Here is a 19,764-nt window from a genome sequence, read left to right on the forward strand (position 1 = left end):
AAGCTGGGGCAAGGACCAGGCCTTGGAGAAAACCAGGAGACTTGGCCTTTCTGTCTTGTTTCTTCTGTTGCCGCTCTACCCAGATCCTGATGCTAAAACCCTTCCTATCTTTTTTTTTTTTAGGATTTTATTTTTATTTATTTGACAGAGAGAGAGAGTGCGTGGGAGCACACACAAGAGAACACAGCGGCGGGGGGGGAGGTGGCAGTGGGAGAGGGAGAAGCAGACTCCCCACTGAGCAGGAAGCCCAATACAGAGCTCGATCCCAGGACACTTGAGATCATGACCTGAGCTGAAGGCAGATGCTTAACTGATGGAGCCACCCAGGCACCCCCTTCTTATCTTTTGATACTTACCTGAATAAAGGTTTTGGAAACTGTCAGGAGGCTGCCATTGGACTCTCACCCTACTCTTCCAGCTTGTTTGACTTGCTCTCCCTAAGCAATGAAATACGGCGTTGGCTCTCACTGGTGCCTGTGCACAAAATGCATGTTCAGAAATGTTTGAGTGATTGAGCCTGCATGGTTCTGGTCCCTACGGTATATTATGTCCCCTTCCTATTCTGATGACGATTAGGAGGGAGGAGAACACTCTTCCTCTTAAGTTATTCTTTCAATGGGAACTCTTATTTAGAAGCAGAAATCTTTTTTCCCCCAGTCATGTCTCATTGCTTTAATTTAAAAAGAGATTATTATCTAAGTATAGTTGATATATGATGTTCTAGAAACTATCTCTTTTATAAATTCATAGATATCAGTGTCTGTAGGGTACAGGCTTCTGGTTTTAACCGAAGTTTGGTTATGTTCAGAGTGACCTGACTCCTAGCCTAGCTAAGGAAGCTTCACCTGAGCATTATGTTTCCCAGTGAGTTAAAATTATATTTACCAATTTGTTAATGGATCACATACCCTATTTGGAAAGTAAAATTTCAATAGTGACACTTTACATCAGCAGGTGTTTTCATCCTCTCATAAGAAGACCTAGGAATTATTCCTCTGCACTAATTTGGTGGAATACCCACCCTGAAGAATTAGAAACAGTAAATAGTCCTTCTGTTCCTCTATGGATCACTTCATAATGAGAATGCTGGGGGATGGGAGGTCTTGGTCCTTAGCAGGAAACTAAGTCTGCTCTTTAAAGAAATTGCTTTCGGGCGCCTGGGTGGCTCAGATGGTTAAGCGTCTGCCTTCGGCTCAGGTCATGATCTCAGGGTCCTGGGATCGAGTCCCGCATCGGGCTTCCTGCTCCTTGGGAGCCTGCTTCTCCCTCTGCCTCTCTCTCTCTCTCTCTCTGTCTCTCATGAATAAATAAATAAAATCTTTAAAAAAAAAATTGCTTTCAAGTAAACAATTTAGTTAGTTTTCAGTGTCAGTGGGCTGTGGAAATATAAATGATCGCATCTTTTTAAAAGATCTGGCAACCTGGCCTCCCCGCCCCCCCCGCCCCCCGAACTTGAATATTGCTGTACGGATTGGTTGTGGTGGTGGTGATCACTGAACAGTCATTAAATAACAGTGGAAAGTAGACAGTTGATGAGGAAAAAAATCAAGTAGTCATTCAGATGGTATTTTTGGTTACTTAATCTGCCTCCGAGCATATGGTCTAGTCGGCTGAAATAATTTAACAGTGACAAAATATATTTCAGTAACGGCAAATTAAAAACAACCTATTTATTTTCTTTTTTCCTTCCACAGTGATATTTTTATCTCTGTTAACAAATACAATGTTAGCCATTTAAGATTTATGAAGACAGCCTCTGCTGAGTCTGCAGTATACCCCGACCTTTATCATGTAGTTTTACGTGGGTAAGCATGTTTGCTTCGGTGATGGTTCATGATTCAAACGTGTTACTATAAGGGGTGTTAGTCTTTATATTGGACTGTGGACAAGAGGTCAGCGTGAGATGAAGTAAAACATTTTTTACTGGGCAGACTTAACCCTTTCGTGACTCATCTCTTGGGACTCCCATCACCTCATGGCTCCAGTGTGGGGGTAACTGTCTGTCTGGGTCACAGCAGTGCTCTGTCTCCCTGTGGAATATTCTGTCCTCATCTCTGCCACTCTCGGTCTTAGGCATTGACACACGTAGTGGTTTTAGAAAGTGCTCACCAATTCTTTGGCAGTCTCTCTCTCAAAATGTGGGATCTAATTCCCCTCCCCTTGACTGTGGGCTGGACAAAGTGATGTGCTCCTAGCCAGCAGAACGTGCTGGTGTGACAGCGTCTGGTTTCCAAGACTACGCTGTAAAAGGAGTCCTGGTGTCTGCCTCTGTCCCTCTGTCTGTCTCCCCCCGCCTTCCTCTCTTCTCAGATCTCTTACTCTGAGGGAGGCCAGCTGCCATGTTGTGAGGGCACTCAAGCAGCCCTCTGCCTGAGTCCCTGGTGAGGAACAGCAGGAACGGCGGCCACTGGCCAGCAGCCGTGTGAGTGAACGATCTTGGGAGCAGCCCCTCGGCCCAGTCAGACCCAAGATGGCAGGAGCCCAGGCTGACATCTTCACTGCAGCCTCACGGGGGACCATGAGCCAGAGCCACCCGGATTCCTGACTCTCAGAAGCGGTGTGAGATAATAAATGTTTCTTGTTTCAAGCTTCTCAGTTTTGAGGGAACTTGTTTTGCAGTGGTTGATAACATGATAAGTCACGTAGCCCTTCTGGGTCACTTTTCTCATCCGGGACAAGAAACAGGGACGAAACAGTGCCTTGAACAAGCTGATGACAATCTATTCGTACATAAAAGGCTGCCCGCAAAACCAGCTGACCGTCTCTGCTGCCCCCACTCTGGCCTTGTTGCCCCCACACCTGGCAGCACACACTGATACCTGGCTCTGGCAAAAGCCAAGCCCAGTTGTTATTTATTTCTTCTTGTTTTGAAACAGAGACAGATCATATTGGGAATATGATGGTGAATATTCTTTTAATCACTAAAGCTATATATACACCTAATTAATTTTCATAACTACTCAGTAAACCAACCTATTGGATTTACTATTTCTGAAAAGAATGCCGTTTTATTAAAACTCGTTGCTCTTTTATCTTCTTGGAAACAGGATGAATTTTGGCTGTTGTACTCTCTAATTACGGTAGATAAATAGATATCACTCAGTCATTTATTTCCATCTGATCTGTCTCCCGGCCTGATTTAATTCCATTTGTGCTCCAGGTAATAGACTGCTGCTGTTGTACACATTTGTAAGGACAATGTTAGGTGAAGTGCATATCTAGAGCTTCTAAAGACTCTGTGGAAACTCACCCGATTCAAATACGAATAATAGCAGCTGCAAGCTCAGGTCAGTTAGTGAGTAGGAGGACAGGAAATTGAGTTTGCATTATGTGGCTCAAACACTGTTTAACAGGGGCGGGACCGTCTCATGCCATAGGTGGGGCTCTCCGGGTCTTTCCTGCAGTGTGGTCAAAATGGGAAAGTCAAGCTGGGCAACAGCATCCTCCCTGCTCCACGACTGGTGATGTGGTTGGCAGACCTCTGCTTAAACTTCCCTGACAGAGCTCAGTGTTGGGCCAGAACCACTGAGCCCGCCCTTGTCCACATTGGTCAGCAGCATGGGCTGTCTGCGGGTTAGTCATTACGCCTCGGTGCCGACAGCCCTCCTTGGAGGGTGGAGGGCGGGAGAGACAACGCAGAGATGGGGCTGCAGCTTGGGGAAGAAAAGCAGGCTTATCAGATCACGGGCTTCGGATCCTCTACAACTTCTGACCCAGCATCAAACCATATCATTACTCCTCTAATCTCAGCAGTTTCTCCTTGTCACTAAAAAGAGGACCTGTCTGTCACTGCATCATTTTCTCTTAACAGGGAGCAAACAGATCAGTTGGTAGCACATCCTGGCTGTCAGTGGGTCCTGGGCACGAGCGGCTTCTCCACATATTTACATTCCGCCCTTTTCCCCTGTGAAACGAGCCTCCACTGGTGTAAATAAGTCTCATAATGTATGTAGATGTATGGCGGGGGGGTGGTTGTAATGAAACGCTTCCGCTGCAGAGTGGGTGAAGCTAGTCAAATCAATCTGAGTAAGTAGTGTGGGGATTTTTTTTTCCAACTCTATTTATTATTATGCAACCAACATACAACCAGCACCACACTTGGTGCCCCATGGGGATATGCACGAAATGTGACAAGGCCCTCCTGCCCTCCAAGGACCTCAAGTGCTTTTGGATACCAAACGTACATGAAATAGGTAGAAAGTATAAGAAAGTGCTAGGTCTATCTGGTCCCCAGGAATGCTCGGGACACGCGACCTTCAGCCTAGTCGCCTAGTGGACAGAGGCTGGTGGCGTCCTCAGACCCCCATGGCTTGAACCCAAGGCTCCAGCTCCTGGGCCACAGCTCTTCCCAACGTGCCGTGTGTCCTGCCTGCCCCTAAAGTGTTGCCATCTCCCCCCGCCGCGGTACCCGTTCTCACTTAGCTCACACCCTCCCTGGATGCTCTCACATGCTCACCAGCAGCTTTGATTGTCTCCTGCCTTTCCAGAGCTACAGCCGTGTGTCTTCTGTGTTTGCCAGGTACCTCCTCTTGGTATCTCTCAATAACCCCAGCATTTCCCAAACAGACTCGTCTCTATTTCCCGGCGCCACTCCTTACCCCACCCACGCCACTTTCTCGTGTTCCTGAGCGGTGAGTGCCTCTCCTGTCTGAAACGTCCAGGTAGGAAACCTGCAGCTCTGATTCCTTCCTTCCTTCTTGCTCTCCCCTTCTAATCACTGACCCACAGCTAATGCCGACCTCCTCTCTGCATCTCCAGGATCCGGATTTGAGCCAGCTCACCACGGTCCCTTGTTTCATTGCCCTCATGGCCCCCTGGCCTCTCTTCTGTCCCCTCCATCTGCTCCCTACACTACAGCCAAAGCGATGTTTCTGGAACACAAGTCTCAAGTCTCGGTATCTTGCCGCTTCCATGTCTGTTTTCTGTCTTTCGTGCTCTTCCGTCCATCACAAACTTCATCTCCCCACTCCCATCATTTCATCTTGCCAGGTCAATTTTTGAGCCCCTCAGATCTCTGCCAAGGTGTCACTTCTTGTGCACAGGCTTCTCAGAGCCTTCTCGACACTCCTGCCAGTGTGCCCTGCCCCCACAGTCTTCAGGGTATGTGACACTGTGCCATCATTGTTGGATGCTTGTCTGCACTCCATCGGGCACGCTCGGCCAAGGTGCAGCTGCCTGGTCCCCACCATGTCTCTGGGGACCTTTTTCAGTCCAGCAAAGGCCATGGGTCAGGGTTACGGGAAGAGAACATGACAACTGTCTGGAAGGGTGAGGGGTTGACAGGTGGCGGGTCGTACACGGGCAGTGGCTGTCTCAGCCGGTGAATCCAGTCAGTGATCCTGAACGATCAGGAATTTACAGTGATCAGACATATCCTGAGATGAATGCTTAATACATTGTTTGGCTTCACTTGTGTTTATCTAGTTGGTAGAGGGCGAAGATATTTTATCTAAAGGCAGTACAGTAGAATGATTGAGACCACAGAATCAGTACCTTGTTGTATCCTTTGTGCTATGTAAACTCTCAGTGCCTCAACTTCCTCATCTGTAAAATGGGGCTAATAAGAGCACCGTAAGGAAGATCAGTGTGTGTGCAGTGTCTAGGATGGGGCTCAGCACCTCCTAAGCGCTCTGAGTGTTAGCGGCCTCAGCGGTTCCTCCTTTTCTTCCTCCTGCACCTCACTGTACTCTAGGAGCAGGTAGTTACCATGGTAATTTGCAGTTTTTGACTCGGGAGTCCAGAATAAAAGAGTCCTTTGCAAATGACCTCTTAGAAACATATCCTTGGATTTTTACGATATTGTGAGACTCAGGCTCTTGTAACTTGGTTTAAACTACATCCTGATTGAGAAGAAGCCACCTTTAGCTTCTTACTCACTGTATGACCTGTGTGGGCAAACCTCTTAGGCTCGCTGATCTTCCACATCCCCATTGTGAAATAGGAATTATAAACGGCCAGGGTGGATGTGGCAGGGACAAGAACAGGTGGTGCAGAGTAGGCATTCGTAAATGGCACTTAACGTCATTTCACCTGCTTGGAACATAGCCATTCAGCACGGTCTGGGCTCCAGCGTTAGTTTTGTGGTGGGCGTGGTGGATTGGCAGGGGGTAGAGAGGTTCAGGAATGTTGCATATCAACTAGTCAGTCTTGCCTGTGGGAAGAAGGAAACATTTATTTTCCAAGAAAACATGGATGGCTGACCTGCCTCGGTGTTGATTCTGTCGACAGTACGGCTAATGCCTTGCTTCTTACACGTAGAAAGTAAGGCACCGGCCCCACCAGCAACTTTCGCTTTTGATTTTGTTCAAGTACAAGGTTAAATGGTTTGATCCATTAGCCAGTGTAATGCCTGTGGGGGAGAAAAGTTATTAGCCACAAAATGCTACAAGCAAGCTGCAAACTAAGAATTAATAATGCTTAATTAAAAGTCTGCACAGCGTGATTGTGGTTACTTCATCACTTACTGAATTAGTATTCACACGTTTCCATATATTGTAAAGGCAGTAGGTTAGATTCTCTCTCTCCCATGCATTTGCCAAGCTTGCTGCAAAATCATTGCCAATAGTAAATTGAAGGTTTATTTTTAACCAAATAATCTCTGAAAAAAATTTTGCAGCAAAAAATACTTGAATTGGGACACAGATGCATTTTAATACATTTGTTAAAATGCAGGATAAAATCTTCAAAATCCCAGCACTTGAGGCACTTGAAGGACTGAGGCCTTGTGACAGTTGGGTGGGGCTAGGACTGCCAGGGCACAGGAGGGTTCCTCACCAGCCCACTCTTTCTGCAGTGGGGTCACCACCCATCATTTCCATGGTGACCAACCTAGCTGCGTCACTGAGGAGGCAGCTGAAGGAAAAGCTGGCCTCAAGAGGGAGGAAGCTTAGGCATGGTTTCTCTTTAATTCCTGTACCGTTTGAGTAAAAATGCAGATATTGGCAAAGCAAGTTGCATTTGGGAAAAATGTCTGATTTGGCCCAGCTCCTGAGGATTGCCCTCCTTGCAGAGCTCACTTTACATTTTGAAGAGCCAAAATGTCTCCAGTGGTCAGCTTTTGCACAACACGCAGCCCATGCTGGTCCAGAGGAATGCTAGCTGGACAGACCTGTGCGGAACTGATCGGGTTGCCCCCAAGGGAGAGCTTAATGCTGCAGATCATCCCAACAGCATCTGCTCGGGAGAATGGCCAGTCGACGGTGCTTGGCTCACAGACGTCTGTGTAGGAAGATGACTAGCCATGGGACATTTCTGATCTGGGTTATATACAGAAGCCTTTTTTCCTTGATTCGCAGAAGTCAGATTCCAAGTGGTTGAAAAGTATATTTAGCTCTGTGGTCATGGAGATGTTTTTTAGTTTGATTTAATGTTGATGGATTAGAGTAAATTGTTTGTGCAGATGAGCTGAATAAATTCTGCCAGAGCTTATATCTTATTCTGGTTTCACATTAAACCCTTAATTTACAGCTCTGTTCCATTGGCATTCTTAATAGAGTAAGCCCTAGGAAAAGCTTGGCTGGTCCTTTCTCCCTCCACTGTTATTCAGTGGAATTAAATCATTTAGCAACCTCAGAGGAGGGCTCCAAGGGGCCTGGAGGGAGAATCGGGTCCTAGGGTGTTCTTAAACCATCTAAGATGTCTGGAGAGCTACCCTGATTTTAATGGCTTTAATTTAACCACTGTTGAATTATTTTATTTAATCTACTTTCCCCATCTCCCTTCCCTACCTTCGAAGATCCACAGAGCCCTGGGAATTTCCGGAATATTTCCTTCCCATAGATATGCAGTGCAAATATAAAATGAAGAGGGAAGCGGAAATCTTCCTTCCCACTCCCACACTTTTCTCCCCTCACGTCTCCACTGTCTGAGAAGTCCCGGGATGCAGGTCCTGGAGATGGGAATTCTCTCTCTCATCATTTGCATCCCCGGGGCCCACTGGCATCGTAACACTTAACTGTTTACTGAACTGGTGAATGCAGGTGTGCTTGAAAAACGGATCAACTCATTTGGTGTCTTTGTTCCCCTTAGGAGGACTGGAATGAAATTGACCCAATTAAAAAGAAAGACCTTCATCACAGCAACGGGGATGAGAAAGCACAAAGCATGGAGACCCTTCCTCCAGGTACTGCAGCAGCCCCTGGGGAGCCGTCCAGCCTTGGGCTGGTGGCTGGTGGCTAGTGGCTGGGAAGTCCTCTTGCTCAGAAACTGAATGAGCTGAATGTGGCCTATGGAGCCTGCGGGATAGAGAATGGATTTCATAGGGCTGCTGGAGACACTGCCCTATAGCAATGTTTTGGGGACTTCCTTCAAGCCCATTAGTGGGTGGTGAAATAAATTTACTAGGAGATGACCAAAATTTGTTGAAAGAAAAAAAATAGAATAAAATAGAAAACACAAGATAGTATATCAGTTCACAAGTTTTTTTGAAAGACTAGTTTTTAGAGCAGTTTTAGGTTCACAGCAAAATTGTGTATAAAGGACAGAGATTCCCATATACCTCCTGCCCCTACACGTGCGCACCTCCCCCAGTGTCAACATATCCCACCAGAGTGGCCCATTGCTACAATCAGGGTACCAACATTGACACATCACAGCCACCCAGAGTCCATAGTTCATATTAGGATTCACTCTTGGTGGTGTACATTCGGTGGGTTTTAACAAATGTACAGGGACATGAATCCACCATTACAGTATACTACAGTGTAGTTTCACTGCCCTAAACATCCTCTGTGTTCCGACTCTTCATCCCTCCCTCCCCCAATCCCTGACAACCACAGATCCTTTTCCTGTCTCCATAGTTTTGCCTTTTCCAGAATGTCATATAGTTAGAATCATACTACTGTATGTTGCCTTTTCAGATTGGCTTGTCTCACTTAGTAATGTGTAATGGAGGTTCCTCCATGTATTTTCGTGGCTTGTTGGTGTATTTGTTCTTATCACTGAATAATATTCTGTTGTCTGAATGGACCACAGTTTATCCATTCACCTACTGAAGGACATCTTGGTTCCTTCTAAGCTGTGGCAGTTGTGAATAGAACTGCTATAAAGAACTGTGTGCAGGTTTTTGTGTAGGTGTACGTTTTCAGTTCATTTGGGTAAGTACCGAGGAGTAAGACTGCTGGGTCATATAGTAAGACTATGTGTAGTGTTGTGAGAAACTACCAAACTGTCTTCCAAAGTGGCTGTACCATTTTGCATTCCCACCAGCAGTGAATGAGAGTTCCTCTTGCTCCACGTCTTCGGCAGCATTTGATGTTGTCAGTGTTTTTAATTTGAGCTATTATAACAGGTGGGAAGTAGAATCTCATTGTTTAAATTTGCATTTCCCTAGTGGTATATGATACTGAGTTCTTTTGATATACTCATTTACCCTCTGTTTATCTCCTTTGGGGAGGTATCTGTTCAGGTCTTTCACCCATTTGTTTAAGTGGATTGCTCATTTTCTTACTGAATTTTAAGCACTCTTTATATATTTTGGTTAACAGTCCTCCATCAGATATGTGGTCTGCAAATATTTTTTCTCAGTCTTTGGCTTGTCTTCTCATTTTCTTTACAGCGTCTCATTTTCTTTACAGTGTCTTTCCTAAAACAGAAATTTGAATGAGGTTTAGCTTTATCAATTCTTTCATGGATCACACCTTTGATGTTTTATCTAAAAAGTCATCACGAGATCATCTAGGTTTTTTTCCTATATTATGTTTCAGGAGTCTTATAATAATTTGGTTTTATATTCAGGTCTGTGATCTATTTTGAGTTAATTTTTGAGAAGGGCGTAAGTTTTGTGTCTAGGTTTATTTATTTATTTGTTTGTTTATTTATTTATTGCTTGCTTGCATGTGGTTGTCCAGCTGTTCCAGCATCATTTGTTGGAAAGACTATCCTTTGTCAAGGATCAGTTGACTATATTTGTGTGGGTCCACTTCTGGGCTCCAACTTTGTTCTTTCTCTTTAATGTTGTGTTGGTTATTCTGTTTGTTTGTTGCCTTTCGTATACTTCAGAATCTGTTGATACCCACAGAATAACTTTCTGGGATTTTCGTTTAGATTGTGTCAAATTTATAGATCAAATTGGTAAGAATGGACATCTTGACAGTATTGAGGCTTCCTACCCATGAACATGGAATATCTCTCCATTTATTTAAAGTTCTTTTTATTTTTATCATCAGTTTTAGAGTTTTGCTCGTATAAATTTTGTGCCTATTTTGTTAGATTTATACCACATTTGGGGCGCACTAAAGTAAATGGTATTGTGTTTTTAATTTCAAATTCCCCTTGTTCATTGTTCATATATAAGAAAGCAATTGACTTTTGTATATTAACCCTGTATCCTGCAACCTTGTTGTAATTACTTATTAGTTCTAGGAGTTTTTGATTCTTTCAGGTTTTCTCCATAGACAGTCACATCATCCACAAACATCTTCCTTCTTAATCTATATTATACTTTTTGTTTCCTTGTCTTATTGCATTAGCTGGGACTTCTAGTATGATGTTGGAAAGTGGTACACATCCTTGCCATATTTCTGATCTTAGGAGGAAAGCTTCTAGTTTCTCACCATTAAGTATGAAGTTAGCTTTAGGGTTTTTATAGATGTTCTTTATGAAGCTGAAGAAGTTTTCCTTCTGTTCCTAGTTTGCTGAGAGTTTTTATCATGAATGAGTTGGATTTTGTCAAGTGGATTACATTAATTGATTTTCACATGTTGAACCAGCCTTGCATACCTAAGATAAATCCTACTTGGTCATGGTATATAATTCTTTTTATACATTGTTGGATTTAATTTGCTAATATTTTGTTGATTTTTGCATCTATATTCATAAGAGATATTGGTTTGTTATTTTCTTGTAATGTCCTTGTCTGGTTTTATTATTAGGGTAATGCTGGCTTCATAGAATGAGTTAGGAAATATTCCCTCTGTGTCTATATTTTGAAGGAGAGTAGAGAATTAGTATGGTTTGTTCCTTAAATGTTTGGTAGATTTCACCAGTGAACCCATCTGGGCTCAGTGCTTTCTGTTTTGGAAGTAGATTTCTTGTAGATAACATACAGTCAGTTGGGCCTTGTTTTTTGATCTATTCTGACAATCTCTGTCTTTTAATTGGTGTATTTAGACCATTGCCATTTAAAGTGGTTATTAATATAGCTGTATTGATATTTACCATATTTGTTACTCTTTTCTATTCCTTGCCCTTGTTCCTTTCTTGTTTTTGTCTTCTGCACTTTTTTCTGCTTTCCGTAGCTTTCATTGAGCATTTTACATGATTCCATTTTTCTCTCCTATTTTTTCTCTTAGTTTTAGTGATTGCCCTAGAGTTTGCAATATGTATTTACAACTAATCTAAGTCTAATTTCAAATAGCACTAGCCCTCTTCATGGTTAATGTATCTTATAACAAAATATTAAGAATTCTTCCCTCCCGTTCCTTATATCATCACTGTCATTCATTTCACATATATGTGTGTACATAAACATATATATAAGCATACATAATCAAATACGTGGTTGCTATTATTATTTTGAACAAACTGTTATCTATTGGATGAATTAAGATAAGAAAACTAGAGTTGTCATTTTACTGTCACTTATGCCTTCTCTGATGTTCTTACTTTCACTCTGGAGATCTGAGTTTCTGCCCTGTATCATTTTCCTTTTCTCTGAAGAGCTTCTTTTAATAGATCTTGCAAGGCAGGTCTACCGGCAACATATTGCCTCAATTTTTGTTGTCTGGGAAAGTCTTTATTTCTCCTTCACTTCTGAAGATTATTTTCACAGAGTATAGAATTCTAGGTTGGTCTTTTTTTTTTCCTTCTTAACACTTTAGATATTTCATTCCACTCTCTTCTTGCTTGCATGGTTTATGAGAAGTTGGATAGAATTCTCATCTTTGTTTCTCTAAAGCTGTTTTCCCCCCTCTGTCTTCTTCCAAGAGTTTTTTAAAAAATCATTAATTTTCTACAGTTTGAATGTGCCATGTCTAAGTATAGTTTCTGTTTTTATGTTTTCTGTTTGTTTGTTTATTTTTGTTATTTATCCTGCCTGATGTTCTCTGAGCTTCCCGGAGCTGTGTTTTGGTGTCTGACATTAATTTGAGGAAATTCTCAGTCATTATCACTTCAAATAATTCTTTCATTCCTGTCTCTCTTTCTTCTCATTCTGGTATTCCCATCACATGCGTGTGTACACTTTTGGTAGTTGCCCAACATTTCTTGGATACTCTGTTCTGATTTTTTTCAGGTTTTATTATTATTATTTTTTTAATCTTTGCTTTTCCATGTGGAGGTTTCTCCTGTCTTATCCTCAAGCTCAAAGATTCTTCCATCAGCTGTGCCCAGCCATTAGCGCCATTCTTCATTTCTGTTAAGTGTTTTTGATCTCCGGTAATTCTTTATGATTTTTTTAATGAGAATTTTCATCTCTCTGTTTACATTATTCATTTGTCCTTCCATGTTGTCTACTTTTTCCATTAGAGCTTTTAACATATTAATTATAGTTGTTTTAAATTCCTGGTATGATAATTCCAACATCCCTGCCGTATCTGAGTCTGTTTTGACGCTTGCTTTTTCTCTTCAAACTATGTTTTAGCCTTTTAGTATGCCTTGTACATTTTTCTTCGGCACTAGGTATGATGTGCTGGGTAAAAGGAACTCCAGTAAATAGGCCTTTAGTGATGTGGTGATAAGTTCTAGATGGGGAAGGGATTTTAAGACATATATGAAGGGGCACCTGGGTGGCTCAGTTGGTTAAGCGACTGCCTTCGGCTCAGGTCATGATCCTGGAGTCCCGGGATCGAGTCCCACATCGGGCTCCCTGCTCAGCAGGGGGTCTGCTTCTCCCTCTGCCCTCTTCCCTCTCGTGCTCTCTGTCTCTCATTCTCTCTCTGTCTCAAATAAATAAATAAAATCTTTAAAAAAAAAAAAAAGACATATATGAAGAGGGAGGGGGAAGCCATAGTCATATGATAGGTCTGTGCCCCTGGGCTGTCAACTTCACAAATGCTTCTCAGTTCCTCTCCCACAGAGGTAGGACAGGGTGGCCAGAGGTGATTAAAAAGGAGTATTTCCCTTCCTCCATGTAGAAGGCTAGGGGCAGGCTGGAGTTGAGTATTTTCCTTTCCCCAGGTTGCTTAGGCTCTGATAAACTCCCAAAAGGTTAGCTGTGGTAAATAATTTCTCTTGCAGGCAGGCCTTGTTAAGAACAGAATGCTCTGGCATATTTCAAAATGATTCTTTTTCTTCTCCCCCTGCTGGAAGCATGAAGGGATCTGTCTCCCAGTATTCATGATGAGAAACCGAGTTAAGCTCCTGGAGGTAAAACTCACAGAGGCCTGGGGGCCCACCTGTGGCTGATACCCCTGGAATTTTTAGTCTCTTGGGCTTGTCCACAGTGACCTCCTGCTGTTCATCCACTACAGTTCAGGTTTCGTTATCCAGACAAGGTTCCCCCAGAGGTTGCTGCTCCAGTAAGCTGTGATTCTCTATATTCACCTGTTGGTCTCTCCAGTTTTTAGAGTAGCAGGGTGCTCTATGATCTCACTTCTCTGAGCGAGCTAAGAAGAGTTGTTGGTTGATTTTTTTTCCTTGTTTAGCTTTTTGCTTATTATTAGGATGGAGTGATGACTTCCAAGCTCTTTACACACTGGACCAGAAACTGGAAGTTGGTTCATGGAATTTTTACTTTGATGGTGACCAAGAGTTTGTATATTCATGTTTCTTACAGAGGTTGGATAAGCATCACCCCGGGGAGTATAGGCTCTCCTTTGTCTACACCCTTCCCATTGTCCCAGATGCACTAGACGGGAATGTGTACATGCTCCCATTAGATGTATCTATTAGGGTGGCCCCCTCTCTTCTTCCCCAACTCCTGGATGAGTCATGTAGCCCGAGCCACAGTTCCTTCCTATGTAAAATAGGCATTACCCACGCAGTGGGGAGCATCTGAATGGAATACTTGGCTAATAAGCTTTTCTTTATTATAATAATAGGATATGCTTCTACTGTGTGGATTAATGAGAGACTTCCTGTTAAACAAGTGTTCTAGTGGATTTTAAGACATATATGAAGAGGGAGGGGGAAGCCATCTTCACGGCATATACTAGAGTCATACTCTAGTTACAATCAGTTCAGTGTGGCATTGACCCTGGGTTTCATGTTTTCAGCTGTTATACAGTTGATTTTCTTCAGAGATAGGAATGTACTGATTTTCCTCTTTTTTGAGTTATTACTAATAACTTTTGATGAAGGCACTGTGTCCTTTTATTTTTCCAAAGGATTTTATCTGTTTTCATTGTGACCTTTTTTTCTCACTAAATCAGCATACACATGAGTTTTTCCTTTAGAAGTTATTTTGCTATGATTAAGAAACATATTTTCCGCAAGAATGATGGGCACTGCCAGGATTTTTTGGTCTGCAAGGAACCACTGCTCATCGCACTTTCCACTGTGTAAAGTGGGTTGCTCAGAAACTCAGTAGCTTCCTGTGTTCTAGGTGTTGGATATCTAGCAGTTGTAGACAGATGGGTGGGAGGAGGCAGCATGAAGCTGAATATAGGAGCCTGGTGTTTTCCAGCATGGCCACAAAACCCACTGACAGATGTAAGAGCCAGATTAAAGATAGCAGTGATGCCCCCAGGCAACGGCACCAACTTCTTCGACCAAACACCCTATTAGCAAAAAAAATTTTTTTTTTTTTTTTTTTTAAAGATTTTATTTATTTGACAGAGAGAGACACAGCGAGAGAGGGAACACAAGCAGGGGGAGAGGGAGAGGGATAAGCAAGCTTCCCGCAGAGCAGGGAGCCCGATGTGGGGCTCGATCCCAGGACCCTGGGATCACGACCTGAGCCGAAGGCAGACGCTTAACGACTGAGCCACCCAGGCGCCCTTATTTATTTATTTATTTATTTATTTATTTATTTATTTATTTTAAAGATTTTTATTTATTTGACAGAGAGAGACACAGCGAGAGAGGGAACACAAGCAGGGGGAGAGGGAGAGGGATAAGCAAGCTTCCCGCAGAGCAGGGAGCCCGATGTGGGACTCGATCCCAGGACCCTGGGATCATGACCTGAGCTGAAGGCAGTCGCTTAACCAACTGAGCCACCCAGGCGCCCTAGCAAAAAATATTTTGAGTATATCTCACTCTCCCTCCATCTTAAAATACTCCTAGATTAAACACGTATTACCACACTAATTTATTGATGCATTCCAAAGCATATTTTAAATACGATATTATAAAGGATTAGGAAAAATACTTGAAAATCTCTACCATTTCTTTACCCCAGAAGGGTGTCTTACATGTCCCCACTCTGGACACCTCTGCTCATGGGTCAGCCATGGCCACAAAAGCCCAGGTTATTGTTTTAACTCAATTTCCTGTCCCAGCCCCACCTACTTAGGGTAGAATCTGGAATTTCAATAAAACATGCCAGCCAAGTCGCCGTGGCCGAGGGGAGGCCTGGACGCTAGGGTCCCGGCCTTCAGTTTCTGTTGGAAGCTCAGTCACACATGTTCCCATTCGTGGGGCTTGAGGTGCACAGACCAAGCTGCACCCTGAGCCAGGGCATAGCTGAGAAGGGTTTTGTGAGCACTGTGCAGGAGCAGAACCACAAATGTGAGTGCCAGCAGCCGAATTTATAAACAACCGCATCCAACATTTGCCTTTTAGAGACCTGTGATTTCCTCACCAAGTTCTCCAGTCGAAACCTAGTCCATGAAGGAGGTCTGGGACTTGGGGTGAGAGATCTGGTCAACATCACCTTTCACTGCCTTTTATTTCTGCTGTCATCAGGGAGACCGGGTGCGGTTGGGAAGCGGGCTGCTCTTGACCTCACTCAGGTCATGCGGGCCAGGAGTCCTTCTGTGGAAGTTCCCTAAATTCAGCAGTCACTCCGTGAATCCTCCATTTACCTCCATAGAACTGCACCTTGTCTGCATCACGGGCAGCTTACAAGTCCGATGGTTCTCCGCCAGTTGGCTAAAGAAAGGAGAGAGTGCTTTGCTTTCTTTGCTCCCAAGGTGGGTGTCCTGGTGCCCTGCAGAGGAGGCCGTGGTCATGCTCATGGGGAGAGTCCTGCTAACCCCCACCCCCCCCCATGCTGCCAAGGAGTCCACTGGCTTCAGAGAGGGAACACAGCATTCTCAAGTGGACACATTCTTCTAGGACGACTGCTTTCTAGAAGTGGAGAAGGAGCTGCAAGATTCGTGAACCCCTGAGCACATTGGGCTGGCACTCCCCATGTCCTTTTTCCAGTGTTTTTGCCATTTCTGAAATAGTGGCGCGTAGCAACTGGAACGTGAGAGCGGTCTTCGAGGAACATAGGGCTTGGGGACAAGGACAGGGCAGCACCCTGAGCAGGGCACTGGGGCTCAGGGCTCACCACCGCCCCCAGGCATTGGGCCTTAGAAAAATAGTGACTGTTCTGTAGTTCCATTTTCCTCCTATGTAAAACAGAGACACTTTCTCGCTGAGATCCCTTGATTCTGTTGTTTTAACTCCATCTTTCTGTTGCCTTTCAATCTCTCTTCCCAGATTAGATCACCAGTCACACTGCCTTGGAGATGGGGTAAGAATATGTCTTCGTGTTCTTGCCTCTGTCCTTGCAGATTTCATGTCTGGACTGGAAGGCCTTTGGCCCTGAGGTTCCAGGACCAATTCCTTCCATTTCAGCCCCTGAAGTTTCTTTTTGGTGCTGATTTTCAAAGTGTTGTTTCAAACAGAGTGGTTATTTGTTGATTTTTTGTTTTTTGAAAATCTGATGGAGACGAATTTTATCTTTTCTCCCCCTCTGGGTACAGAGAAAGCTTTCTGCTTTGAAAATTAGTCTGTCCCAGTAATTGTCCCTCCCATGTCCTCTCCTCTTGTGTCCTCAGCTTCTCTCGATCTGACTGATGATTAGCAGGCAGGATGAACGATGATCCAGGACGATGAAGAACAGAGGCCGGCCACGGGTGGAAAGGCCCAGGTCTGTCTTTGAGGCTGGCTGAGGATGAGGTCCTTCGTAGGGAGCTCTTGTCCTTCAGATGGGGACGTGTCCTTTAAGAGCAGATTCTCTTTTTGCCTTTCTGAAACCGTGGTGTCATTCTCATGTTCCATTATAACCTCCTGTAAGGGGGCAAGGCCTCGGAGAGACATGGATAGGGAGAAGGGAGAAGTCCTGATTACATTTTGGCTTGTCTGGGAGGTCCCCCCCATCCGTCGCGGGTGTCTTCTCCCACCCCAGCCCGGCCCACTGTTGCTTCATTACCCAAGTCAGTTGATTTCTCAAAACAGAAATTGCTCACGTTCACGCAAAGATGAATGACATGGGAATGGCAAAATGTGTAATAGAACCTCAATCCCGGTGTGAATTGCCGCGGATGCTAATGGAAACGTTTTAGTTTTTCTGCTTCCCAGCTGCCCGAAGAAAGATGAGATGAACCACTTGTGTATTTATTCAGCATTGCTGCAGAGTCCGGACAAATGCTCCCCTGACCTTTTCTCCTTCTGAGGAATTTACTGGGCTCCAGCATTGTGTGTTTTGTTTTTTTTTTAAATCGTGGTAAGATACACGTAACATAAAATTTACCATTTTAACCATTTCTAAGCATACGGTCGAGCAGCATTAAGCGCACTCACACTGTTGTGTGACCCTCACTCCATCCCTCTCTAGAACTTTCTCATTTTCCAGACTGGAACTCTGTCTCCATGAAACACTAACTCCCGTTCTCCCTCCCCCAGTCCCTGGCCGCCACCATTCTACTTCCTGTCTCTGTGAACTTCTCTCCTCTCGACACCTTATGAGATAAATGGCATCATACGGTACTTGTCCTTTCGTGACTGGCATATTTCACTCCGTGCAGTGTCCTCGGGTTCATCCATGTTGTAGCCTGGGTCAGAGTTTCCTTGCTTCTTAGGGCCAAACACTCGTCCCCTGTATCTCTCTGCACCACGTGCCCTGTGAGCCACACTGTCCGGGGAGCCCCGTGCGACAGCCCTGGGACAGCGAGCTCTGCATGCCTCGCTGTGACCCAGGCCCGAGGTCCAGGAGAAGAGAATACGTGGCTGATAATCCTTCGGGGAAGCATCTTTTTTAAAAACAAGCAATATGCTATTTGTGGAACATTTAAGAAATTCAGATAAGCAAAAATAAGATTATTCACATGTAATTCTACCACCCCAAAGTAACCCGTGTGACTCTGGCACGGCCCATTCCTCCGCACTCATCCTGGGCGTATAGCCAGGCGCCTGAATAAGGTGAGCCAGTGTCTGCATCCGGATGGGCCAGGCCCAGGTGCAGGAGGCCTGGGGCCCTAGACACAATGTCTGAGTCAGCTCTGGGGCTTTTCAGTGTTTTCGTGAGTTCTTATAAAACATATCGAATAGTCCACCAGGCGAGTAACACTGCTAAGGATTTGGGGGATTAGCTGGGAAGTCTACTCACACATGCTCCTCTCTCCTGGTAATAGCACCTCAGGGTTCTCCCCGAGTCTGTCATGGAGGACGCCTCCTGCCTCCCTCCTCCTCCCGGGATGGCTCAGGACAGACCACAGGCAGCCCCTACCAGCCGGTTACATCGACATTTTTATACATGCAGCACCACACTGGACTTGTTTCTTCTGGGTATTCTATCATAAACACCTCCTCATGTCCCGAAATACTTCCTGTACTGCATTTTTAATGACAGCAATGTACCCGTTACCTAGCTCCTTGAACGTATCCTGTTTTGTGGAACTTGTAGAGGGTTTCCAGCAAACATCCATTGAGGTGAATCTCTATATGCCCTCAGTTACTTCCCTGAAATAAATCCCTAAAAGAGAAACTCCAGGGTCAGTGGCAAGGCATGTGTTTAAGGATTTTTTTGTCTCAATTGCCAAATTGTCTTCCAAAGAAGGGGGCCTGTTTCCTTGCACCCTAGCCAGCGTGAAAAAACAAACCTTCTAATGTCCTTCCCCCCTCCTTCCAACAAGGAAGAAAAAAAAAACGAGGACATCAACCAGGTCAGTAGCCAGAAGTGTGATAAAGCTATTAAAGTAAAATCGTCTGAAGCTTTCTTAGTGGAACTCAAGCGTCCAGAACAATTCAGATGGTGTCTAGAGCTCTCCGTGCTGACATGCCACACCTGAACTCCTCTGTTCCGCTCCGGGCACAGGGTTTTCCGAGATGCTCATAAGCTGAAGTGGGTCCAGATGATGTGACTCAGATGTGAGGGGGCCGGAAACAGCATTTGATGAGGAGCACTTAAAATAACGGCATGTTTTTACAGAAGGGCTTAGAAGGGGGAAATGGAATCGTGATGTCCAAATAGTCGGAAGGCCGCCATAGAAAAGAGGCTGAAGTCTCATGTTTTTCTTTTTATTTGAGACTCCGGAGAGTGGAAGTCACAGGCAGGCAGTTTTTGTTAGTGGATAAGGAAGCCTGGGCCAGCAATTCTGGCTCCCCTTGAAACGATGACTTCTCCATCACTGGAAACTCCCAAGCAGTGGCTGCATGCTAGGGGTTGTGATGAAGAGATGTCCCCACACTTGCAGAGAAATACCTTCCCTGGTTCCTTCAGACTCCGATCACAGAGGATGTCAGCATTCAAGAGATGGGCACGTGGCTGCCACTCAGAGACTCCATCGCACCAGCCACCGGGTCAGGGGCGGGGCTGGGGAAGTGAGAGGGTGCTTGCCAGCGGAAGTGGGACCTGCCCAGACCTGCTGGGTGCCTTTGGTGCTGCGCCAAAATTCCTTTAAAGTGAGTCGTTGGCCAGCTGGGAAGAGAGAGACCTGGGTTTACGTCATGGTACCA

The 19,764-nt window shown here is 44.6% G+C and overlaps 1 protein-coding gene across 1 annotated transcript in view; it reads left to right on the forward strand.

The window, feature by feature from the left end:
* Positions 1–19,764, forward strand: part of GALNT2 (polypeptide N-acetylgalactosaminyltransferase 2) — a 175,466-nt gene that overhangs the window by 82,711 nt on the left and 72,991 nt on the right. Inside the window, exon 2 of the mRNA XM_081823162.1 lies at positions 8,029–8,122. Coding sequence (XP_081679288.1) covers positions 8,029–8,122 — 94 coding nt within the window. The remainder of the gene's footprint in view (positions 1–8,028; positions 8,123–19,764) is intronic.

Source organism: Leptonychotes weddellii, chromosome 6, assembly GCF_054177405.1.
Source record: "Leptonychotes weddellii isolate Sample4059 chromosome 6, ASM5417740v2, whole genome shotgun sequence".
Taxonomy (NCBI): domain Eukaryota; kingdom Metazoa; phylum Chordata; class Mammalia; order Carnivora; family Phocidae; genus Leptonychotes; species Leptonychotes weddellii.